Source organism: Monodon monoceros, unplaced genomic scaffold, assembly GCF_005190385.1.
Source record: "Monodon monoceros isolate NGI ecotype Baffin Bay Population unplaced genomic scaffold, NGI_Narwhal_1 Super_Scaffold_17, whole genome shotgun sequence".
NCBI lineage: Eukaryota > Metazoa > Chordata > Mammalia > Artiodactyla > Monodontidae > Monodon > Monodon monoceros.
The window spans coordinates 17,271,751-17,295,707 of NW_021703773.1; the positions used below are offsets into that span (position 1 = coordinate 17,271,751).

General features: G+C 40.0%; 1 protein-coding gene and 1 pseudogene across 1 annotated transcript; one reads left to right on the top strand and one right to left on the bottom strand.

Annotated features, from left to right (window-relative positions):
* The first annotated feature begins 2,712 nt into the window (after positions 1–2,712).
* On the top strand, positions 2,713–3,311 carry LOC114897686 (annotated as a pseudogene).
* A 9,582-nt stretch (positions 3,312–12,893) lies between these two features.
* FGF20 (fibroblast growth factor 20) lies at positions 12,894–22,187 on the bottom strand. The gene is made up of 3 exons (XM_029226578.1): positions 21,593–22,187; positions 16,101–16,204; positions 12,894–14,026 (listed from the first exon to the last, which is right to left on the bottom strand). Exons 1-3 carry the CDS (start codon positions 21,876–21,878, stop codon positions 13,781–13,783), a joined length of 636 nt encoding a protein of 211 aa, XP_029082411.1. The 5' UTR covers positions 21,879–22,187; the 3' UTR covers positions 12,894–13,780.
* Positions 22,188–23,957: the final 1,770 nt, after the last annotated feature.

The window sequence follows — 23,957 nt, forward strand, 5'->3', positions numbered from 1 at the left end:
GGACTAGCTGATGGAGGATGAAAATGCCCACGCTTGGTTTACAGATGGGTCAGCTCAGTGTGTGGACGCAAGCCACTGCAGCCTAATTCAGGCACAGACTGGGACAGTGCATCTGGTCATCTACTTCATGTGATAAAAGAAGTGGCCTGAGATTAGGACACATAAGGGCTCATGGGTAGTCTGGCTAGCTGATCAAAGTCATAGAAGAAAAAAGACTGGAAGATCAGGGGCAAAGAGGTCTGGCAGAAAGGAATATAGTGTATGGGAAATGGGAGTGGGGGAGGGAGGGAGGCGCAATAGGGAAGAGAGATGGGGACATATGTATATGTATAGCTGATTCACTTTGTTATAAAGCAGAAACTAACACACCATTGTAAAGCAATTATACTCCAATAAAGATGGTAAAAAAAGAAAAAAAAGAAAGAAATGGGAGTGAATATAAAGTGTGAAAATCTTTGTATGAAAAGTTAACATCAATCCAAGAGTTCCCACTATGGAAGTGGCATTAAACAACCAAGTAGGTAGAATGACTTAGCCAACTGATGACAGCAAGCTGTCACTGGCCGGTCCAACGGTGGAACAATGGACATATTAAAAAGTGGCGCTGGTGAAAGAGATAGAGGTTAGGCATCAAACCAGCAGCAGAGACTCCCACTTTCCATAATGAATCGAGCTACTGCTGCCTCTAAATGTCCAACCTGCCAGCAACAGAGACCAATGTTGAGTCCATATCATGGCACCATTCCTTAAGGAGACAATCTGCCCATTTGATGGCAATTTGTCTACACTGAGTCCCTTCTACCTTTAAAAGACCTGTAATTGATTCAGATAGGAAGAGACCTTTTTCGGCATGGATTGCCTTTCCTGCACACAGAGTCTCAGCCAGCATCACTACCCAAGGGTTTGTTCTACCTGCCCAGGATCCCACACACAGCAGAGCAGGTATCAGAGTAGGCCCGTGACAAGGAGGTACACCAGTCATACCACCTCCATGAAAACGTGGATTTGAGCAACGGGTAGACTGTGATGGACGTGGAGATTCGTCATCTACATGCCTCTGCAAGGAAGGATTTATAGTCCCAGCTGCCTAGGTGTTGTCAGCCCTTTCAGAAATTGGCTCAGCTGCAGAGCCCCACTACCTGCGGGGACCCACATCTAGCAGCTGATCTATGAGTGAGAAGTTCCAGCCAACTCACCCCAGTGAGCTAGGGCCATTTTAGCTCAATCAAAATGGCTAAGTCTGACATGACGTCTTCATCACAGCTCAACGTTTCCTGCCCAATCTTATTTCCTTGCCTTTCTTCCCACATTTGTTTATCCCAAGGGCAATGCCTAATAAATGTTCTATTCTCTAAACTCCAGCTCAGAGTCTAACAGAACCCGCCTGGATTACATTTTCTGAACAAATCTCAGGGCACAGAGTGAGCCGTGGGAGGCCCCAGAGCATACTAATATCTCAGGACATTTTTATGAATCTATACAATGCACTTTCATAAGTATATATTTTTAAATTACTCCTGGGTTTATACTTGCAGCCTTATGATAATTGAAGTAGCACGCAAATAAATTCTCAAATACCTTTAGCCAATATGTACAGAAAATGTACATCATATCTATTTTAGGAAACCCTCCTACACTGTTGATGGGAATATAAATTGGTACAGCCACTATGCAGAACAGTATGGAGGTTCCTTATAAAGCTAAAAATAGAGCTACCATATGATCCATGGATCACACTCCTGGGCATGTATCTGGAGAAAACCGTAATTCAAAAAGATACCTGCACCCCAACGTTCACTGCAGCACTATTTACAATAGCCAGGACATGGAAGCAACCTAAATGCCCATCAACAGAGGACTGGATTAAGAAGATGTGGTATATATATATATACAATGGGATATTAGCCATAAAAAAAGGACGAAATAGTGCCATTTTCACCTGCATGGATGGGACCTAGAGACTGTCATACTGAGTGAAGTAAGTCAGACAGAGATAGACAAATATCATATGATATCACTTATATGTAGAATCTAAAAAAAAAATGGTACAAATGAACCTATTTACAAAACAGAAATAGAGTCACAGATGTAGAAAACAAACTAATGGTTACCAAGGGGGAGAGGGAGGGATAAACTGGGAGATTGGGATTGACATAGACACACTACTATATACAAAATAGATAACTCATAAGAACCTTTGTAGAGCACAGGGAACTCTACTCAATACTCTGTAATGACCTATATGGGAAAATAATCTAAAAAAGGGTAGATATATGTATAACTGATTCACTTTGCTGTTCAGCAGAAATGAACACAAGATTGTAAATCAACTATACTCCAATAAAAATTAATTTTAAAAAGAGAAAATAAAATTCTAGGAGAGGGCCAGGAAGCTAGGCACTGTCCCCTCACGATCCCGGGCCCTCGGACGCCTTCCTCCACTTTCACCTCCTCTCACAGTTAAGGTGGGGCGGGGAACAACCCAGAATTTCTTTAACTCTCTCCAGCCCTCCCCCGACCCGGCCTGAACGTGAGCAGAAGAACCAGGCCGGCCCACTGGCGTCAGGGGCCTGGTACTGCCGCGGGGTGTGTGAAGACGCCGGGGCCCGGCCCCACCCAGGGCAAGCGGCGGGGAAGGGCCTGGTCCCTCCTCCCCACCCCCCCGACCACTTGTGAGGACTGGGGGCCCCATCCCGCGCCGCCACCAATGCGATGGCCCAGTAGCAGATGACCAGTTCGTAGAAGGCCCTGCTGCTCGCGCTGAAATCCCTGCAGGAGGAAGCGGTGGAGGGCGCCACATCACACTGGTGGATGAATCCGACCTCTACAACGGGGAGGTTGTCCTCTCCGGACCCCCTAACACCCTCTACGAAGGCGGCTACTTCAAGGCTCATATTAAATTCCCTATTGATTACACGGATTCACCACCTACCTTGAGATTCTTGACCCAAATGTGGCTCCCCAACATTTAAGACCGTGGAGACGTATGCGTTTCCGTTCTTCCTCCGCCTGTGGACGACCGGCAGAGTGGAGAACCGCCCTCTGAAAGGCGGAGCCCTACTCAAAATCTCAGGACTATCCTATTAACTGTAATCTCATTGCTTAATGAGCCCAGCACCTCCTCCCCAGCCGAGGTGGATGCTTCTGTTATGTTCAGGGAAGGGGACAGAGAATATGCCGAAATCATTAGGAAACAGGTTTCAGCCACTAAGGCCAAAGCAGAAAAGGATGGAGCGAAGGTCCCTGCAACCCTGGCGGAATAATGCATCAAAACTAAAGTGCTGGGACTTCCCCGGTGGTGCCGTGGCTAGGGCTCAGTGCTCCCAAGGCAGAGGGCCCGGGTTTGATCCCTGGTCAGGGAACTAGATCCCGCATGTGTGCCCCAGCTAAAGATCCCACATGGGGCGTTGAAGATCCCGCATGCATGTAACGAAGACCCAGCAAAGCCAAATAAATATTAAAAAAACCAAACCACTAAAGTACTGCAGCCTCAGTTCGCCTCTACAAAGTGTTCACAGTGAAAGACATTTGGTCTGTTTTCAGATTCTTGAAGAATTAAATAGTCTTTCATCAAAAAAAAAAGATAAATAAAATTCTAAAAATTTCACAGGCAAAAATAATCTCAAAATGGATCATAGATCCAAATGTAAGAGTTACAACTATAAAAATTTCAAGAAGAACACACAGGAGAAATCTTTAGCAACTTTGGGTTTGGCAAAAGAATTCTAGATACAAAACAAACAGCATGAACGAAAACAATTTCATAAATTGGACTTTATCAAAATTTAAAACTTTGCTCTTCAAAAGACCCTGTTAATGAAAGAAAAGATAAACCACAGACTGAGAGAAAATATTTGCAAAATATATATTCAAAAAGGACTTATACCTAGAATATATATAGAACTCTTACAACTCAATAATAATACGATAAATAACCCAAGAAATATGGGCAAAAATCTGAACTAATGCTTTACTGAAGAAGATATACAGATGACAAATAACCTCATGAAAACATGTTCCACATCATTAGTCACTATGGAATTTAATTAATTAAATAAAATGCATTTAGATGTAAATTATATGCAAACTAGAACTACATGAGCTATCACTAGAATTTCTAAAACTAGAAAGACTATTCATACCAAGTGTTGATGAGCAAGTAAAACAACTGGAACTCTTCTATGATGCTCTTTTATTTTTTTTAATTTTTATTATTTTTAATTTTATTTATTTATTTATTTTGGCTGTGTTGTGTCTTCGTTGCTGCACGCAGGCTTTCTCTAGTTGCAGCGAGCGGGGGCTACTCTTCGTTGCGATGCGTGGGCTTCTCATTGCGGTGGTTTCTCTTGTTGCCGGGCACAGGCTCTAGGCACAGGGGCTTCAGTAGTTGTGGTTCGCAGGCTCAGTAGTTATGGCTCGTAGGCTCTAGAGCGCAGGCTCAGTAGTTGCGGCACATGGGCTTAGTTGCTCCACGGCATGTGGGATCTTCCCACCCATGTCCCCTGCATTGGCAGGCGGATTCTTAACCACTGCACCACCAGGAAAGTCCTTATGATGCTCTTTTAAAAGTAATATGGTACAACCACTTTGGGACACTGGTTGGCTGTGTATTGTAAATACAACTCAGCAATTCCACTCTAGATATTTATCCCAGAGAATGAAAAATATATGTTCATAGCAGTTTTATTCACAATAGCCCTGGAAACAACCAGATGTCCATCAACTGTTGAATAGATAAACAAATTGGGTTATAGCCTTACAATGAACTACTACTCAGAAATAAAGAGAAAGATACCTCTGATACATGCAATATGGGTAAATCTCAAAAACATTGAGTTCATACTGAATGTTTCCATCGATGCTAAATTCTAGAAAATAAAAGCTAATCTACAGAGACAGTAAGCAGATTAGTGGTTTCCTTGAGCTGTGGGTGAAGGAAGTAATGACCACAAATGGGCAAGGAGAAACATTCTGGCCTGATGGATTTATTCCATATCGTGAGTGTAGTGGGAGTTACACAGGTGTATATATCAATATTTGTCAAAAGCCATAAAACGCTACACTTAAAATCTTTGAATTATTCTATGTAAATTATACCACAATAAAAATTTTTAAAGAACATTTTTAAAACCTGTTTAAAGTATGACCAAAGGAAATGAAAGTAGGGGTTTGAATAAATATTTGTACACCCATGTTCATAGCAGTTTTGCAAAATAGACAAAGGGTGGAAACAACCCTTGTGTCCATGAACAGAAGAATGTGTAAACTAAATATGGTATATATGTACAATTAAACATTATTTAGCCTTAAAAATCTGACACGTGCTACAACATAGACAAGCCTTGAAAACATTATGCTAAGTGAAATAAGCCAGTTACAAAAGGACAAATAATGTGTGATTCCACTTATATGAGGTTCTTAAAGCAGTTGAATTCACAGAAGCAGAAAGTAGAATGGTAGTTGCCAAAGGGTGAGAGGAGAGGAGAATGAGAAGTTAGTGTTCACTGGATCAGAGTTGCAGGTGGGGAAGAAGAAAACGTTCTGGAGATGAATGGTAGGGATGGTTGCACAATAACATGAGTGTACCTAATACCATAGAACCGTACATTTTTAATTGTTTCAAAAAGGTAAATTTATGTATATTTTACCACAATTTAGAAAAAGGAGAGGTAATGAACAGAATATGTGAGAGGAAGAAGTGGACACCCCTTTGAAATTAATGCTTTGATTCTGTGGGTAGGGAAATCTTGGAAACCAAGATGAGCAACCCCATCATAGAAAACTGATAAGCAAGGAATAGTAGAGCAACCCCGTCATGGAAAACTGATAAGCAAGGGATCAAGGAGACTAGAAAGAAAGAACTTCAAATAGGGACCATCCTGACCAGCAGGATAGGTGAACCTAACAATTCAGATGATTATCTTTATGCCGAAATGCAAAGAAATGATCATCTTGAGTCTCTCCCAAAGGGTTATGTTTCTGACTCCCAAAAGCTTTCTGTGGAAGCATGAATTTCATGGGAAATAGCTGGAGAATAGGCTAATGGAAAGATATGAATTTCGGTTGGGCTCACTGTCTACACAACAATTTCCCTATGGGCTAAGACAAAGGGTCATTAGATTTGGAATCACATCCTCCATTCACAAGAGAAACACTGACAACTTACTAAGATTCAGAGGAGATCAATAGGACAGAAGAATCCCCTAAACTTGCAGGTACAGCAGCTATGGCAACAACCTTGGCAAACCCTCCACACAGATAGCAACAAGCCACTTCACAATCACTGGGAGCTGAGCCAAGAGAGGGAACACTGAGACAAGGGCTTCGTAAATCCTAAGGATAAACTCCCTGCGCATGGAAAACAAAGGACAACTTCCAAAGCGTTTCCTTTGATTTCTTCTGATCTTTCTTAATTTAAGAACCCTGGCACTAAAGTCTGGAGATCAGACCCAGTCTCTCGAAGGGAAGGACAATCTGCCCCAAAGTCATTAACATCGGGTCCAGTAAAACGTTAGATTGGCCTGGAGAGACTCTAAATCCCGAGACTTGTTTTGAACAAAGGATAATTTTCAAGAATCTCAGGAACTTTTAGATACAGGATCAAAGATAACATTAATTCTGGGAAACTTGAACATAAGGAGAGAAATTTTTTTGACTATTGAAAGATATGGAGGAGAAGTAGCTGAGGTTCCTGGGTTAGGATAGTGGCCGGACACAGAGGACCAAAGAAGTTTTCCTGGGGTGGTATTTCCCTTCCCTGAGTGTGTAATTGCAAGGGATTTATTGCAATTCTAGGGATGGAAAGAGCCTTCAAATGTCAAAGAGTAGAACCCCCAACAACTGGACCTACCAAAAGGGAAGCTCTAGAACCACACTGCTGCAAATGTGGAATAGTACCACGGTGCAGTAGGACTATAATAAATTTCATAGCAGGGATGTTGAAGAAACTGGGACTAACCTCACACACCACTTACCCCTTGAACCCTGGTTTGACTGGTCCAAAATAGAGATGGACCTTGAATCAACCTTTTGGTAATCTGTGGTCACTGATGTAGCAAATGCATCCTTTTAGTTGCTAATTATGACCTGTTAATTTTGGTCATCAATATAGTGTGCTTTTGTCTGGCCAGAATGGCCCTACTATAGGATAAATTCTTTAGCACTGCATTATAATCTAATAAGGTAACATTTAAACAGGTGCCCTTGATCTGATTCAAGTAGAAGATGTATTCATTTTAGAGCTGGCACATTGGGGTAGCCGTTGGAAATAACTGTACTTGAGGCTCTGCCTTCCCTTATCAGTTTGACAACTAAAAACGATAGAACAATTTAACAGAAAAACTAAATTCAAGGGCCCTTCACCAAACAATGACTTTTATGGGAGTGTTGTTATTTCGAACATATAAATTATGCACTGAATGGAACAAAATGTTTGGCCTTGAAACTCACGTCACTAAACAGGATGCAAAGAAAGTAAGTGCCGGGTAAGGATACCGACACAATGGGGTATTCTGCTGCAGTAACATCATTAGATAACGTGGCCTCCTGACAGGCAGGTTTCTTAAAGATTACACAGGCAACTTTCTAACCTCTCAGCCCATGTAACCCAGAAAGACTCCCCAGTGGACTCTCCAGTGATCCCTTGACGTGGAATCATTGGCATGTCCCTAAGGAAATGAAAATGTTGTCAAATGGTGTACTCATTTTTGAGTACAAATCAGTTGCCAGCCACTTATTGGTCCATCGTTAAAACAGAGCACCCCAAAGACAGAACATCAGGTCCTTCTGCCACCACCACAAATTTGATTATATTTGATACACAAGTACTCTCAAGGGATGACGGGCAGATGAGAGCTCCATTGTTAAATGGAAGCACTAGAATCAGGATAGAGGACTGCCCTTCACAGAAGCATGCTGCACGACTAGGAGCCAGCCCTTGGCAAGAGCACCCTGACTGATGCCCAAGGTACACTTCTTCTTCTAAGAAACACTGTGCTTGACCACTGCACTCTTCACTCTGATACCTCCAAGACGGTTATTTTCAAATACCACAAGATGTGGTAGCCATCCAAATCTCAGTGTGATTGGAGGTAGAGTCTTCTTCACCTTAACAATTTATCTTCTCAATAATTTCTCCCTTCACAATAATGCCCCCTTCACTGTCCCACCCTCCACACAACTCAAGCCCCATGGCAAAGGGTGAGGTAACAGTCTGGCCAATAAATAAATAAAAATACCACACACGCGACTGGCCATTCCACCACCATGAAGAGATCTGGAGCAATACAAGTGACAGGTCCCGAATGCTTCTTCATTAAAAAACTAGAGAGAAAATAGAAGTAGAGCTGACTTATTTACTGAATTGGGATAAAGAGTATACGGTTCATTGGGGAAAAAACATGGGTTGGTCAAAAATATATAAGTAAACACTTGTATCTGACGTTATATTTTCTTATATTTTAACCATGGTGGGGGGGACTTGTGGATGAAATGAGGACAGATATTCATTTCTGGATGCCAGAAATGCTAAAATAAATATTCAAACTCCCTTTGACCCAATGGGTGGCAAGATACATGTGAACCACCTAGAAGCCAAATCATACAGGAAGCTTTAGTGGCTGAGGAACCAGGAAACATTGAATATTTTTTCAAACAGGGCCAGGGGAACTTTAATTTGAAATCCAGAAATCTTTTAAAACTAAGAGGCCTTTGATTAGTTTTTTCTTTTCTAGTCTAGTTCTCTAATCCTTCTTTTCTGTTGATGGACATAGTATCCTATGCAAGACTAGGGTACAACTTCACAGTACCAGCTTGTCCCAATCAACTGCACTTTTGGGGCCTGAATGTGGGGTTGCTTAGTCTGATGAGAAGCAAGGCTATTTTCAGCATTTATGGAACCATTTAACCAACTGTCATGGGCCATTTGACACATTGCAGCCTCCCATGCCAGAGTGGTCTCTATAGAGAGAAGAACCTTGGTCTCAAAGTATTAATTATATCCAGTTATACATGGCAATGGCTGGAGCCTGTGGAGAACACTCAACCAGGAAAGAGATCAATCTGTTCTATCTTAGCAAGTAGAAAATCTAATTGTTGCTAGTGAAAGTTTATTTATATACATTCTCTTATCATTGCAGAAACTGTAGGGAAGTTTTGCAAATGATAGTTAACATTCCAAGCAAGAAAGAATGGAAAATGTAAGTTAATAAATGATTTCTAATAGAACATTTAAAATAAAGAAGAAAGAAGATGACTAATGGGTGAGATTTTCCCCAAGCATCCTGAGGATAAAATAAATTATTTTCAAAATATTGATTTGATAATAAACCAAATTATTCTTATCCTTCCCTGTATGAATTAATTAATATGTTCACACACTACTTCCATTTAGGAGTATCAAGTGAAATCTATTCAGATATGGAATAGATCATTTCTTCAAGTAGTATAAATTCAGTAGATATAAATTGTTTTTCTGACATAGGAAGACATGCCAATATATAAATAGAATTAGAATACAAGATATAGTGACTTTCTAGTTTTCTGAAAGTTTGTAAAGCCACTACTTCAATCATATTTCATGTCTCAAATTTCTACAGGTAGCTATCACCATAAAAAAGTTAAACTTTTTGAATTATGGTTTTCTCAGGGTATAGGCCCAGTAAATCCCAGTAGGGATTTCTCAGGGTAAATCCCAGTAGTGGGATTTCTGGGTCATATGGTAGTTCTATTTTAGTCTTTTAAGGAACCTCCATACTGTTCTCCATAGTGGCTGTATCAATTTACATTCCCACCAACAGTGCAAGAGGGTTCCCTTTTCTCCACACCCTCTCCAGCATTTATTGTTTGTAGATATTTTTGATGATGGCCATTCTGACCGGTGTCAGGGGATGATAACTCATTGTACTTTTGATCTGTATTTCTCTAATGACTAGTGACATTGAGCATGTTTTCATGTGCCTCTTGGCCATCTGTATGTCTTCTTTGGAGAAATGTCTACTTAGATCTTCTGCCCATTTTTTGATTGGGTTGTTTGTTTTTTTGATATTGAGCTACATGAGCTGTTTATATATTTTGGAGATTAATCCCTTGTCAGATGCTTCATTTGCAAATATTTTCTCCCATTTTGAGGGTTGTCTTTTCGTCTAATTTATGGTTTTCTTTGCATGGAAGTAACCTAAATGGCCATCAACAGATGAATGGATAAGGAAGATGTGGTACATATATAAAATGGAATATTACTCAGCCATAAAAAGAAATGAAATTGGGTCATTTGTAGAGACGTGGATGGACCTAGAGTCTGTCATACAGAGTGAAGTAAGTCAGAAAGAGAAAAACAAATATGTATATTAACGCATATATGTGGAATCTAGAAAAATGGTACAGATGAACCTATTTGCAGGGCAGGAATAGAGATGCAGACATAGGGAATGGACATGTGGACACTGGGTGGGGAATGGGGTGTGGGATGAACTGGGAGATTGAGATTGACATATATACACTACCATGTGTAAAACAGATAGCTAGTGGGAACCTGCAGTATAGCACAGGGAGCCCAGCTCCGTGTTCTGTGGTGACCTAGATTGGTGGGATGGGGGCGGAGGAGGGAGGTCCAGGAGGGAGGGCATATATGTACACATATAGCTGATTCACTTCATTGTACAGCAGAAACTAACACAACATTGTAAAGCAACTATACCCCAATTTTTTAAAAAAAGTTAAATTTATTTTCTTATTATATCTAAAAAGAAGAAGAAATTTTGATTGAGTAACAATATTCGTTGTGGGCCATCTTTTTTTTTGCTCTATGCGGGCCTCTCACTGTTGTGGCCTCTCCCGTTGCAGAGCACAGGCTCCGGACGCGCAGGCTCAGCGGCCATGGCTCACGGGCCAGCCACTCCGCGGCATATGGGATCTTCCCGGACCGGGGCCCGAACCCGTGTTGCCTGCATCGGCAGGCGGACTCTCAACCACTGCGCCACCAGGGAAGCCCTGTGGGCCACCTCTGATCAGTGTATTATCTGTTTAAATTTATATGAATTCCTCCACAGTTATAAATTTAGACACCAGCAACATTTTGCAAAAGATTTGAAATACTTGCATAATGCTGGCTTTGGGACACATGCTTTAAATATGAGTGTCAAACACTGAACCAAAACTAGGTTTTCACTTTTATTGACAAATAAAAATAAATGGGAATTATTTTATTCTGAAGATTATTAAAGTATTACTGCTAAACCATTTTTACTATTTTTTTATATTTATAAAAGGAATAGGTTTTGTTTTTTTTAACATCTTCATTGGAGTATAATTGCTTTACAATGGTGTGTTAGTTTCTGCTTTATAACAAAGTGAATCCGTTATACATATTCATATGTCCCCATATCTCTTCCTTCTTGCATCTCCCTCCAACCCTCCCTATCCCACCCCTCTAGGTGGTCACAAAGCACTGAGCTGATCTCCCTGTGCTATGCGGCTGCTTCCCACTAGCTATCTATTCTATATTTAAACCAATAGGTTTTGAGCTAAACCATTTCTCTGCCTCTTACCCTGTATACAGGCAAGTATACACACTACCCCTCTAGCCACGCACACATTCCCGTGTAGCTTTATTAAAGGTATCTGTTGAACTCCCTACCCTCACCCTCCACATTACCATTAATTCATTCAAGGATGAATTAACAGGAATAACTCCAGAGAACATTAAAACAACAGTTAGTCTTTCATTCAAAGTGTGGTGCATGGTCTGGCCATCTCAAGCATCACCTGGAACATTGTTAGAAATGCAAAAGTTCAGCTCTTCACCTCCTAACCGAGACCTAGTTTAACAGATCTGTCCTTTAACAAGATACCCAGGTGATTTTGCATGTACATTAAAATGTGAGAAACACTGCTCTAGACTAGTGGTTCTTAAAGTATGGTCTCCAGACCAACTGCATCAATATTACCTGGGAACCTGTTAAAAATGTAAATTTTTAGGCCTCACCCCAGACCCACACATCAGAAACTGTGGGGCGGGAGCCCAGCAATGTGTTTCACCAAGACTTCCAGGTTCTAACTGGTGACAGCTGCTTCCATGATTGTAACCACATTCCCAACGATGACTGCTACATGTGAGGGTGGTGACATTGACAACTGCTGGGTAGGAGCAAATAAAACCTCAGAAATGTCTTTAAGAACCTACAGGATTTGTATCTGTGTGGCTCTGTAAACTTACATGTGCCACTCTCCCAATTGGTCACTCAGCTCCAGCCACAAAGCTCTTTCTCACCTTAGGGACTCCAGACTCACTGTTTCCTCTTCCTTTAAGGCTCTTATTCTCCTCTTAGCCTTATCCTTTAAGAAATGTCAGCTCTTTAGAGAAGCCTCTGACTCACCCTATCTAAATTTATTCTCTCTTTTTTTCTGTGTCTGAACCTTGTTTTTCTCATAGAGCAGGTCACAATTCACAGTTACGGTGTTCGTTAGTTTCCCTTACTAGACGTTAAGCTCCACGAAGCAGGACCCACCTCTGCCTTGATCACCATATTTTCCTTAGTGCCTAACAGTATCTTCTGCATAGTAGGCTTAATGACTGTTTATTGAAATAATGACAAAATAGCGGCTATAACGGAAAAGATAGCACACTCGGATAGGTAGATGAAGCCTTACTATTATTAATGGTGGTACCACAAAGACACATTCTTGCTGTGATCATAGTGGGTGAAAAGAAATGGGCTTTGCCAGACTAAGAAAATAAGTAAGCATAAATGGCTTATAATGTCCAATAATTTTCACCATTAGAAGTTCTCTAAATATCAAGCTTTTCTCTAGGAACTCAGAATTTTGTCACTTTAAAAATATGTCCTATAAGTAGAATAACTCCACCTGAAAAGGAATGAAACCAAAACACAAAAATTAAAATGTTTAATTCCCTTTTTGAATGTGTGTTGAATTCAATACAAATTGATACAGCATTTTTCTAGGCCAAAGAAACCAATGTTACATTTAGAAGGCAATTGACTGCAAAAAAATATAATCTATGCTATACTTTATTTTTAAAAAGAAGTTCAAGATCTTATTCTATGTTTAATGTGTAGCAATAATGATGTCTTCTTTACAGCCCAAGACATCACAACAAAGTAATGGCACGATAAAGAAATTTTTGTTGTTTTTTTCTATTGTATTATCTTCATATACTAGTAAAAAATAAACTCTTTAATAAATAAATATATATAATAAATATTTGCAGACTGAAAACGTATAAATAGGTCCATCCTTTTTAAAAAAAATGTTCCGTCTTGGTGTGGCATGTTTCACAGTCCATGTTTCACCCAAATTTTTTACATAAAATGCCGTAACCTGCAAAATCCTACAAGGTTCTCAAAATTTATGTAGCAATGATCTTGGCCAACTATGTCAATACATCTCTTCAACATGAAGTATCTATTTTTAATGTAACTTTTAAAGTAAACAAACTCCAGAGAGGCGAGGCACCAGCAGCAAACTAGGTGGGGTTCCCATTACCCACAGTTTAACAGATTTTCAGCTTCAATCTACAAGTGAGGACAGAGCCAGTGTACCCGAGGGAACTTAATCCACTTGTAAAGAGACATCTTGATCTACTTCAAGTCAAGATATTTTTTGTTTGTTTGTTCTCAATATTCTTTCCAAATTCAGTCTCCCAGTGGAAAATAGACTCCATAACATTCTGAAGGTCTTCCTGTGTTATTATTTTATGATGCAAACTGTAATAAGAAAGAATAGTTGTAGTTTGGTTCTTCAGTAAAGACACTATCACCCTTCAACTGTACATTAGTAGATCCTTGTACAGTTCAGGAACTCTTTCTGGATCCACTGGTCTAGGCAGGAAATGTGTAAATTTCTGATGTCTTTTAGATCTGGCACCATCTCTTGGAGTTCCATCTTTGTTAAGTGCCACAAAATACCTACGGCCAGTGTCTCCATGTTTATATATGTTGGATGAATAGGTATTATACCAGTTCTCTTCAAATTGCTCCCTAAAGATGCATTCAGAAGTCAGTTTCTCCTAAAAGAGAGAAGATAACTGCCATTGGAAAAGATATCTTTAAGAGAATTTCCTTAGAAAAGACTCAACTCTCTATTTCTTTGCCTATAGCTATATCCTTGTCAAAGAAGGAGAGAGGGTAGATTGTTTTTGCTTTGTTCTGTTTTAGTTCTCATGTTATCTGGAATTCTTTCTCCCAGGTGACTCCATCCAGCAGTTTAGTTTACAGAACTCTAAATTAAATGTCAATTCTCAATTTTATTTTCAAACAGTAAATATTCTAAACTTGCCCATGCTCCATTTGACCTCCCTTCCATCACCATACTGCCAAATAGGCCTGTAGTTTATCTTGTTCCATCATTAGATGTCAAAGTTCTACACAGCAAATCTCCACTACCACCTTGAAACATTTCAAGACCTTGCTAACATTCAAATTCCTAACTCAAGATCATCACTCCAAGTCATATATCTTCCCTTTATGAATTTATTGTTTGATGACATAATCCGCACAATTAACATATCTGGATATTACTATTAGGTAAAAAGCCCAGTGATTTCTTGTCTTTTCAAGATGGACTGTATATTATCCCAAGGGGTAGACTACAGTTGCTTTTTTAATCTGACACATACATGAAGAAGGAAGATTATGTGCATGTTTTTCTCTTTCAATTGTAATTCTACTCTTAGGAGATTACACAATGCATTATTTCTCTTTCTTCGGAGCTGACAGAAAGCCCGGAAAGGGCAAGTGTTGCCCTTAGAAGGACAGATATTAAGTGGAGTACCATTTACTGAAATATGATAACCGATTTTCCTCAGTGTATATTGAGATTCTAACTGTATATTGTGGTCTCAATTGAGATTTTAAGAAAAAAGAAGGTACCAGATAGTGTCATCTGCTAAATCATAAAAGTAAATTCTCTTTGGAAATAGCTACAGAGACTTCAACTTTAAGAAGGGATTTCACATGAAGGAATGGGTGGGAGTGGCCCACATTTACACTTTAACAATTTTCTTACAAGTATATAGCAACTGCGAACAAATAAAAAATGATACAGTGAAAGCGAAAGATCTACATAGTACTGCAGGTTGAGTTTTATATTATCCTGTTGCTCTAATTCTTGTGTTGTTTTTGCTGCTTTGTTGTTAAAAAAAAAAGGAAAGAAAAGAAAAGAAAATTAAAAAAACCTTACACTGACGAAGTATTAACTTGAAAAGTTTACTATAAGTTCCATATTTAAAACATTTATAGTAGACCTACAGATGTGTGCACTTATCCCCAGTGATAAGTTAAAACTTGCCCAATGCAACTCTGAGTAAGAGCATGGCTACTGTAATTATCAAGTCTGCAGATATGGTCCAACTAGTGTGGTTGCCATTTTCTGTTATTGTTTAAGGTATCCTGAGATTTCATTCATTCATTTCCTATATTGCAAAGGTCAGCAAGTCAGTGATGTATATTTATCTATGAAGGTAATAATAGGTAGAGAAAATTTATATTAAATGAATGTAAAGATGAAAAGAATCTAACACGGCAAGAAGAAAATGCTCTCATTTTTCTGTCTCTGGTCCCAGGATAATGGGCAGAAAAAAACTAGTGAGCTAAAAGCAATAAAGTTTTAGGGTTTAAGAAATGAAAGTGAGGGGACTTCCCTGGTGGCACAGTAGTTAAGAATCCGCCTGCCGATGCAGGGGACATTGGTTCGATCCCTGGTCTAGGAAGATCCCACATGCCATGGAACAACTAAGCCCATGTGCCACAGCTACTGAGCCTGCGCTCTAGAGCCGGTGAGCCACAACTATTGAGCCCACGAGCCCACGCACTGCAAGGAAGAGTAGCCCCTGCTTACAGCAACTAGAGAAAGCCCGCACACAGCAACAAAGACCCAACGCAGCCAAAAAAAAAAAGAAATGAAAGTGAGTTGCTATACTACTGCCTAGACATATGGAAATTTATCAGGATCTAGATTTTTAATTTCTACTTAAGTATGTTGTTTATGTATTTCTTCTGATATGCATAATCGGTAGCTATTTTACTTATAAAATGGATAGTCATTATTTAATGAATTACAATAATTTTTAAAAAAATACGTACTGATCCATAGAGTTCTCCTTTGTCATTCATTCCAAGGTAAAGACCACTGTCCACACCTCTAATACTGACCAGTCCCACTGCCACACTGATGAATTCCAGGATACCTGAATTTATAAACAAAATAATGATTTGCATTTATTAGAGAACATACGACTAATGAAAATCTTCCAAAGAGCAGTAGATCAAATTGCTAAATATAATGATGTATGTAGAAGTCCTTTGTAAACTGAAAAGTGATGTACAGTTGTCATTATGATGAGCTTCCTATTTTACAGATGAATAAAACTAAAAAACCAAAAATTGTTCATCATGATAAAATGTTAAGGGTGTAAAGCCTTAAACCAGACTGACCTGGGTTTGAATCCAGTTCAGTAACTTACTGATTAGTCTACATAAGTCATTTGTCTTCTTTGAACTTCAATTTCCTCATACGCAAAATGGGTGAAATGCTTCCTTACAGGAGAGTGGTAGAGACTAGCACATTTAGGCACCCAATAAATGGAAGCTTTTATTACCATAAAATTAGTATATAATAGAGGTGTTCATAATTCTCCTCCTTGATTCTATTAACTACAACCATGTTCTATTAATTGTTTTGCTTTGTTTTTGCTTACTATGAATCAAGTAAATTTTCTTCTAGCAGCAGCCAGTATACCTTATATGGGTGTATTAGTATTTTGTAGTTTATAAAGGGCTTCTATTTTTATCAGTACTTTCTATCTGGTCCTCAAAAACAACCTCCTAAGATAAGCATAGAAGATATTACTATCCCATTTTACATATAAAGAAACTGAGGCTTGCTTAAAGGCATGATATTTGTAATTAATAGGACAGATACTTGAACTCACATCTTCTGAGCCCTAATCCAATGTTTGTACTTCAAAACAGTGCTTCTTGAGGACAAGACAGTAGTTTCGAAATTTACAGATTATATAATATGCTATTTCCTGTCCCACGATCCTTAAAAATAAATTTTATGGTTCAAAGAAGTAAATGGACTTTATAATTCATGAAATGTAATAGCCAAATAGCAAGAATTTAGCATGCAAGTAGATTTTGCTTTCAGTAACTTTCCAGAATTATTTTCATTTATCTATAGGTAAATTAGTACCGAAAACTCTCCACTCAGTACTCTTAAGTTAAACAAAAACAACAACAACAAAAAACCTTAATGCTTCCCTCTGCATCATTCTTTTTCTCTGCACACACTAACCTTTGGACTAATGTCTTTGTCTTGTTCTTCTCTTTAGACTCTTTGGTGAAAAAATATATAGACGTACTTTCTATGCTTGGAACTGCCTTCCTCAATAGCTTTCTACCTTCACCCCTTCACTCCCTCTTAAGCTCTACAAACAGTATAAATGTGTACCATTTAGCCTGGCTCTTGATCCTAAGTCATTTCTTGATTTATTATACAAGTTCTTGTTTGGACACATGACGTTACCAAGGTCAAAGGAAAGTACAAAATCTGGCTCTTTGCATATATGGAGGTCTCAGTTCTGTCCAGATCCTAATTCACTCTTTGGCAGAAACATGGATGCTTAAGCTCTAAACATAGATTCTGAAGAGCTCAAATGAGCTCTTGCAAACTATTAGGAGATCATGTAGAGCACTAGAGCTAACAAGGATCTTACAGCAACAATATCGTACTGCTAAATTGCCTGTTAAGTGGCTTGAAAGAGTCACTGTCCCTGTATGAGAGTCTAAGGCAGAGAGGAGGTAAGATATAGTAGGAAGATACAAACCTCATAGGATAGCCATTATAATGACTGATATAGAGGTGGGAAGTAAAGGAAAATTAAATGTACTGCCAAGCTCATTAGTGAGTGATTCCTGTTAGAAACAAAAATATAGGCCCAAAACATGATTGGTAGAAGAAGATACGTTAATGGAATTTCATCCAGATATACTTACAAATGTATAATTACTTGAAGTTGTAATGAATGTTACATTCAAACTGAGAAGGGTACTGCAGTTCACTTGTAACTTAATTCTCTTTAAGTATCTGATTTACGTTAAGATGCTCTTGTCTTTCAAAGAACAGGAACTGATTAACTGATTAGACTGTATAATAGAACTAGTTTTCAAGTACAATACGAGATTCATTTCCATATAAATCAATTATAAAACAGATCTTATAAAGTATCCATTTTTCTTGCAAAACTAAATTGTAAACCACTTACACTTTAATTCTCATCTTAAAATAATGCCGTTATGTTGTCAAAAAATATGTAATTGTAGAAAGACAAGAAATTATATATATTCTTAGAATAATTATATTCAATAGCTTCAACTTCATTAAACGACATCCAAAGCCTCATATACATATAACAAGGTCGAAATAATTTTGCAATGGCTCATAGGGGCTGATGGGAAAAAAGTTATGTGCTTTTCATATTCCTCTTAAAGATTTTAGCCACACTTTTAAATTCTGATCGTTTTTTCTCCACAAGGAAATAGTATACCACACAGTAATTTGTAATCATTTGATTCTTAAATGAGATTTGACAAGTCTTTCTTATTTATAATATGAGGTGGCAACTAAGCTAATTCTTTAACAAAGAGTAGACATGAAAAGCTTTCCTTAAGAGGTAATCACAGATTTTAGATAGATTTTCTAATGCCTAGTGTCCCATAAAAATACTTGGAGGTACTTTGTCTTTTTGGTATCATTTTCAAAGCCAGCCTTTTTTAAAATCATAATAAAGAGGTGAGTCAACCCACAATGCAACCACATCAGACAAATCTATGGAGAATAGGGGAGAATAAAAGAAAGGTCTTTAAAGGAATATGTTTGATCTCAGGCTAAACTTTTTTTTTTAAGTAATGATTCCAGGTTTATGTATTAGGTAAAGTCTTCCTACTGCATTACTGTGCAGGAAAACTCTGTTATAAATACAGAGCTGACTCGGGTAGGAAAGTGTTTAAACCTTACTGGGATCTTTTTGTTTATATTCTATTGATGTGGTTTTGAAATTTTAAAACACAGTATTCTGAATTTTTTATTGAATCATAGCCAAATTAGTATAAATTATCAAAAATGTTAGTTACTTTAACATCTCAAATAGCACATCTTAAGCATTTTCAAAATTCTTACTTTGATGACACAGAAATGAATTTTTAGAGAGAAAAATAATTTCATGGTTAATAATTGAAGCACTAAAAAGAGAAGGCAAATATAGAGAGAAGCTTATAATATTACACATGTTGTACGTATACTTTCTTCTCACCTGCACTCTCATTATAAATTATGATGTTTTAGCTATCACAGGCCACTAGGATGCACTCTAACGCATCCTAGAGGTTGTTACTCCTTTAAGCTACAATGCTAATCTGGGTTATCGTTCCTTTGTGTAACAGTAAATATTTTGTTCTGATAGGTACCCTTGCACCACAGAGTGGCTTAAACCAGCACAAACATCAGTCCAAGTCATATTTTTCCAATTACTAAATAAGCATACAAAATTTTAGCCAAAAAAAAAAAATTCTACTAAGATGGTCATTCTGATATGCAACATTTATTAAGGAATGAAATAAAATACCATTTAATGAATGTTATCAAGTCTATAAATATTTACTAATCTCTTCCCGTAGAGTCAGTCTTATAAAGAGACACAAAGTGGAAGAAGCAACTCTTGACATTGGAGAGATTATGGTTGAATTATAAGGGTCTTAAAAATAGAATTTCCAAGCTTATACTATGTATCCCGGTGCGGGGTGGGGGGGGGTGGGGAGATGTCTGAATATTACCTAAGCTTAACTTGTACCTGCTCTACTTATAGGCATTATCACATTTGCATTCATTTCTAAATCTTTCTGGTAGCTGGAGGGTTTTTCTGTAATGCAGTAATTCTTACAGGCAAGGGAACTGAGCCACCTGGTGTCACAAAGTTCTTTAGACTCAGAATCTCAGCCTCCTCAATTTAGAAACTACTTTCTGAAAGTGACCCCAAGGTGGGCCACTAGGTCATGACACTCTGGACTCATAGTCAATGGGAATTTGGAAGAGATCAGTGGAAGCTGCAAACATGTGGGTTTTAAAAAGTTAATTTTCTAAGCCTTTAAGTGCTACCAAATGACCACCACATGCTCATTTCTACATCTAGAGTTACAAATGCCCCTCAAACTGAGATTTACACTTCCCCAAAGTTTTAATGAGGACTACAAGTCAAAAAAAAGAAAGCCAAATAAGAACAGGGGTGAGGATAAGAGAGGGCCCTTCAGAGAAGAGATTCTCAAAGAATTCCAGTGCTTAGGAAAGAAAAGGAAAACTGACACTATGTTAGACCCTTTTACATTGCTGCTGACAGGTAAATGGTATCTTTAAAATGAAATACACTGATTCTCTCTAATGAAGTCCCAAGTTTGATGATCAAAATCCTTTGAGAGTGCTAGCCAGTTAACTCTAATATGATGAAAACTTCCACAGTGGAGGAAAGATTCTGGGCTGTTAGAACAGGAGAGCATCTTGAGAGAATCACCTGATTTAACCTCATTGTACAGACAAGAAAACTAAGGCTTAGACCGGTGAGGGCATGTGCTAGTCACCCAGCTAGTTAGGGGGTAATTAACAATCGAGACCTTATGGTTTCCCAATCTAGTGTCTTAACGATCTGCCTTAACAATCATTTGGGTTTTTTTGTTTTTGTTTCTTTCTTTTAACCCCTTCTGCTCCCAGGCACTGTTGGAGGTATTCTGAAATACGTCCCTTTGTGTTCCCACCCGTATCTTCTTTCGCTTCCCCATTTCCTCTTACCTAAGGTCAATACCAAGATCTTTGCTTTCTAAAGAGGATCTTGGCTGAAGGACTGGGCATGCTCAGTAGCCGGTTAAGCTTTTTTTTTTTTCCCCCTCACCAAACTTTAAGAGCGCTGAGAACTGCTGGCAGGTGAGCCTGACAGTAACGATGGTGCCCACGGAAAGTTAATCTGTTACCTTTCCAGGTGAACATTTATGGTTCTCTAGGTAGACACGTAAAAGCTCGCCTCCTATGTTAGAGCTATCCTTTGAGCAGTAGCCATGGGAGACACATCAACTGCACAGCTGCAGGGCAGGTTGAAAGAAGCTTCCGGTTGTTAACTTTTGTTAAGGGGAAATATGAGAGGAAGTAGGAGAAAATAATAGGGATTTTGAACACAAAAACAAAAAACTGCCTGCGAGGTAAGGAGTGCGGGAAAGATGTGGCTCCGAGTCCAGGGCTCGGTGTCCCAGGCAGCAGGAAGGGCAGGGCAGCCAGGTGCGGGCGGAGCACCCCCCTTTCTCCTCCTGCCCTCAGCGTCTGGAGCAGCAGGCCTGCCGGCAACCGCGGCGGCCCGCGGGCGGGGAAAGTCCTCCGGTGCCTCGCTGGCCGCCCAGCAGCCCAGGCCAGCACCTCACACTGGAAGGGTTCCGGGGGCTCCCGGCCCCACGTAGTCCCGACTCCATCCGCGAACGGGGAGGGAGACGCAAGAGGGGGAGCAGAGGAGCGCGGGAGGCGGGGTGCCGGTACGTACCGAAGAGGCTGTGGTCCTGCCTGGTGCCCTGCACGCTGCCGTCGGGCAGGATCTGCAGGTGGAAGCCGGTGCGGCAGTAGAGCTGCCTGCGGCGCAGGATGCCGTGCAGGTGCGCCAGCTCCGCAGCCCCGGGCCCGCCGCGGGCGCCCAGCTCCGCCGCGCCCCGGCGCTCGCCCAGCAGAGGCGGCCGCTCCCCGGCAGGAGGCAGCAGGAAGTGCGAGCCCACCTGCTGGCCCAAGCCCTCCAGGCCGCCCAGGAAGCCCCCGACCTCGGCTAAGGGAGCCATGGGGCGGCCGGAGGGAGAGGCGGCGGATCCGGAAAACAAAAGACCCCCAATAAAAAAAATGGAGCAGGGATGGGGAGGTGAATGGAGAAAAATTATAGCCAAACAAGCGCAAACAAGCTAAGGCCCGGTTAGTCCCGTGAGGTCGCTGGATGAACTTTGCACTGAGAGCAGGGAGGCTTTCACTGTCTTGGAGCGATCTTCTCTCCTGGGGTAGGTGGGAGCCGGTTGCTGGCTTTGCAGAAACATCTATAGCTGCCGCTGCCAGTACTGGGGCTGGGCCTGGGGCTCCAACTCCGCAAACGGATCAGAGTCCTGTGTACATACACACAGTATATATGCGGGTCCTCTTGACATATGCTAATCAAGTCCTTTCATGCTCGCTGGGGAGGTTCTGTTTGAAATCTTAAACCGGCCTCCTCTCACGTTTTTGCTCTTCGGAAGTGACCAGAAGGGGCCCTTGACGGCTCTCTATCCATGCAGTCGCAAAAATCATTCCCGCACTTGGCCAAAGCTGGCCAGCAACTTCGGGGAGGCGCAGTCAAGGCCGCTCTTTGGGGTTGTCTTTGGAACAACCGTGATGCTGTTCTGCTGCGGCCGTGCGATTGCCTTTGATGTGAGCTCCTTTGCAGTGATAGATCGCTGCTAAAAGGAGCCCAGCTTGGCAGGTATATTGAAGAAGGGAAGGGGGGAAGGGAGGGAACTGGGAGCGGGGGCGGGGAGGAGGGGATGGGTAGGAGGAGGAAAAGGAGAGAAGAGGAGAATTGGACTCCTTGGGAGCTGCTGGGAGCCTACAGTGGACAGGTGCAAAGAAAGGTAAGAGAGGGAGAAGGAAAAAGGGTGTTACCTGAGGCTTAGACCTGCCCAGACACACATGAAAGGAAAATCAAAGCTTTGACAGTTTAACTCACTAATTTTAAAACACTAATAAAATGTACAAGCATTACTCTTTTCTTTTATCATTTAGATGGGGGATTTTCTTTACATAATCAAGGTTAGGTTAGGAACACCCCCTCCCCCTTCCCAGGTTCTCTTTAATGTTTATCTTTACTCAGGTAGCACAAGATACAACCAAGATTGCCTTATATCTATATGGAAATTTAAAGTTGTGTGCTAAGTTTGTGAACTTTTAATCAACTTTTTTTTACATCTTTATTGGAGTATAATTGCTTTACAATGGTGTGTTAGTTTCTGCTTTATAACAAAGTGAATCAGTTATACATATACATATGTTCCCATATCTCTTCCCTCTTGCATCTCCCTCCCTCTCACCCTCCCTATCCCACCCCTCTAGGTGGTCACAAAGCACCGAGTTAATCTCCCTGTGCTATGTGGCTGCTTCCCACTAGCTATCTATTTTACATTTGGTAGTGTATATATGTCCATGCCTAATCAACTTAATATAGTAACGTAATATAATTATGAATCTAGGGATTAAGAGTAAATCCAAGTAGGCTGAAAAGAGATGGGTTACATTCTTATATTTGCCACGAATAGAAAATGAATTCTGTAATAGTGTCATAAATGATGAGTGGGCTCTGGGGCCATTATCCAATCTAAGAGCACTTCCCTGTTCTTAGTTGCATTTTCTTTAAGGCTAGATTTTGGGGGTTGTTCACATTTGAATTATAAAAACAACTAAATGGAGAGCAGTGTTGATTCTTGATGTGTTTTTCAGACGCAAAAAGTCGCTAGTAAAATGTGGGACTGCCCGTGCATATTTGTGAAATCAAAAGTCATTGAGGTGAAGGAGCTGCATACACATCCATTTAAAACTTAAAACTTTGGTTTTGTACCACTAGTTAAATTTAAGATCTTTAAGTTAAAATTTTTCAGTGGCAGAAGAGTTGAGAATCATTTGGCAGATTTTTGTGCTTCCCCTGAGCAAAAAGTTTTAGGGAATCACTAAAGATTACTTTTTCAGTCCTGTTTCATGGTCTGTTTAGCAAAGGCCTAAACTTGCGAGTGCAGATGGATGGGACTGCTTTATTTTATTTGCTCTGAAGGGATTTTTGCTAATTAATTGGCAGGTGCTTTAAAGTAGGTAAAGTTACACCTTTTCATCACTACGGTCCTAAGTAC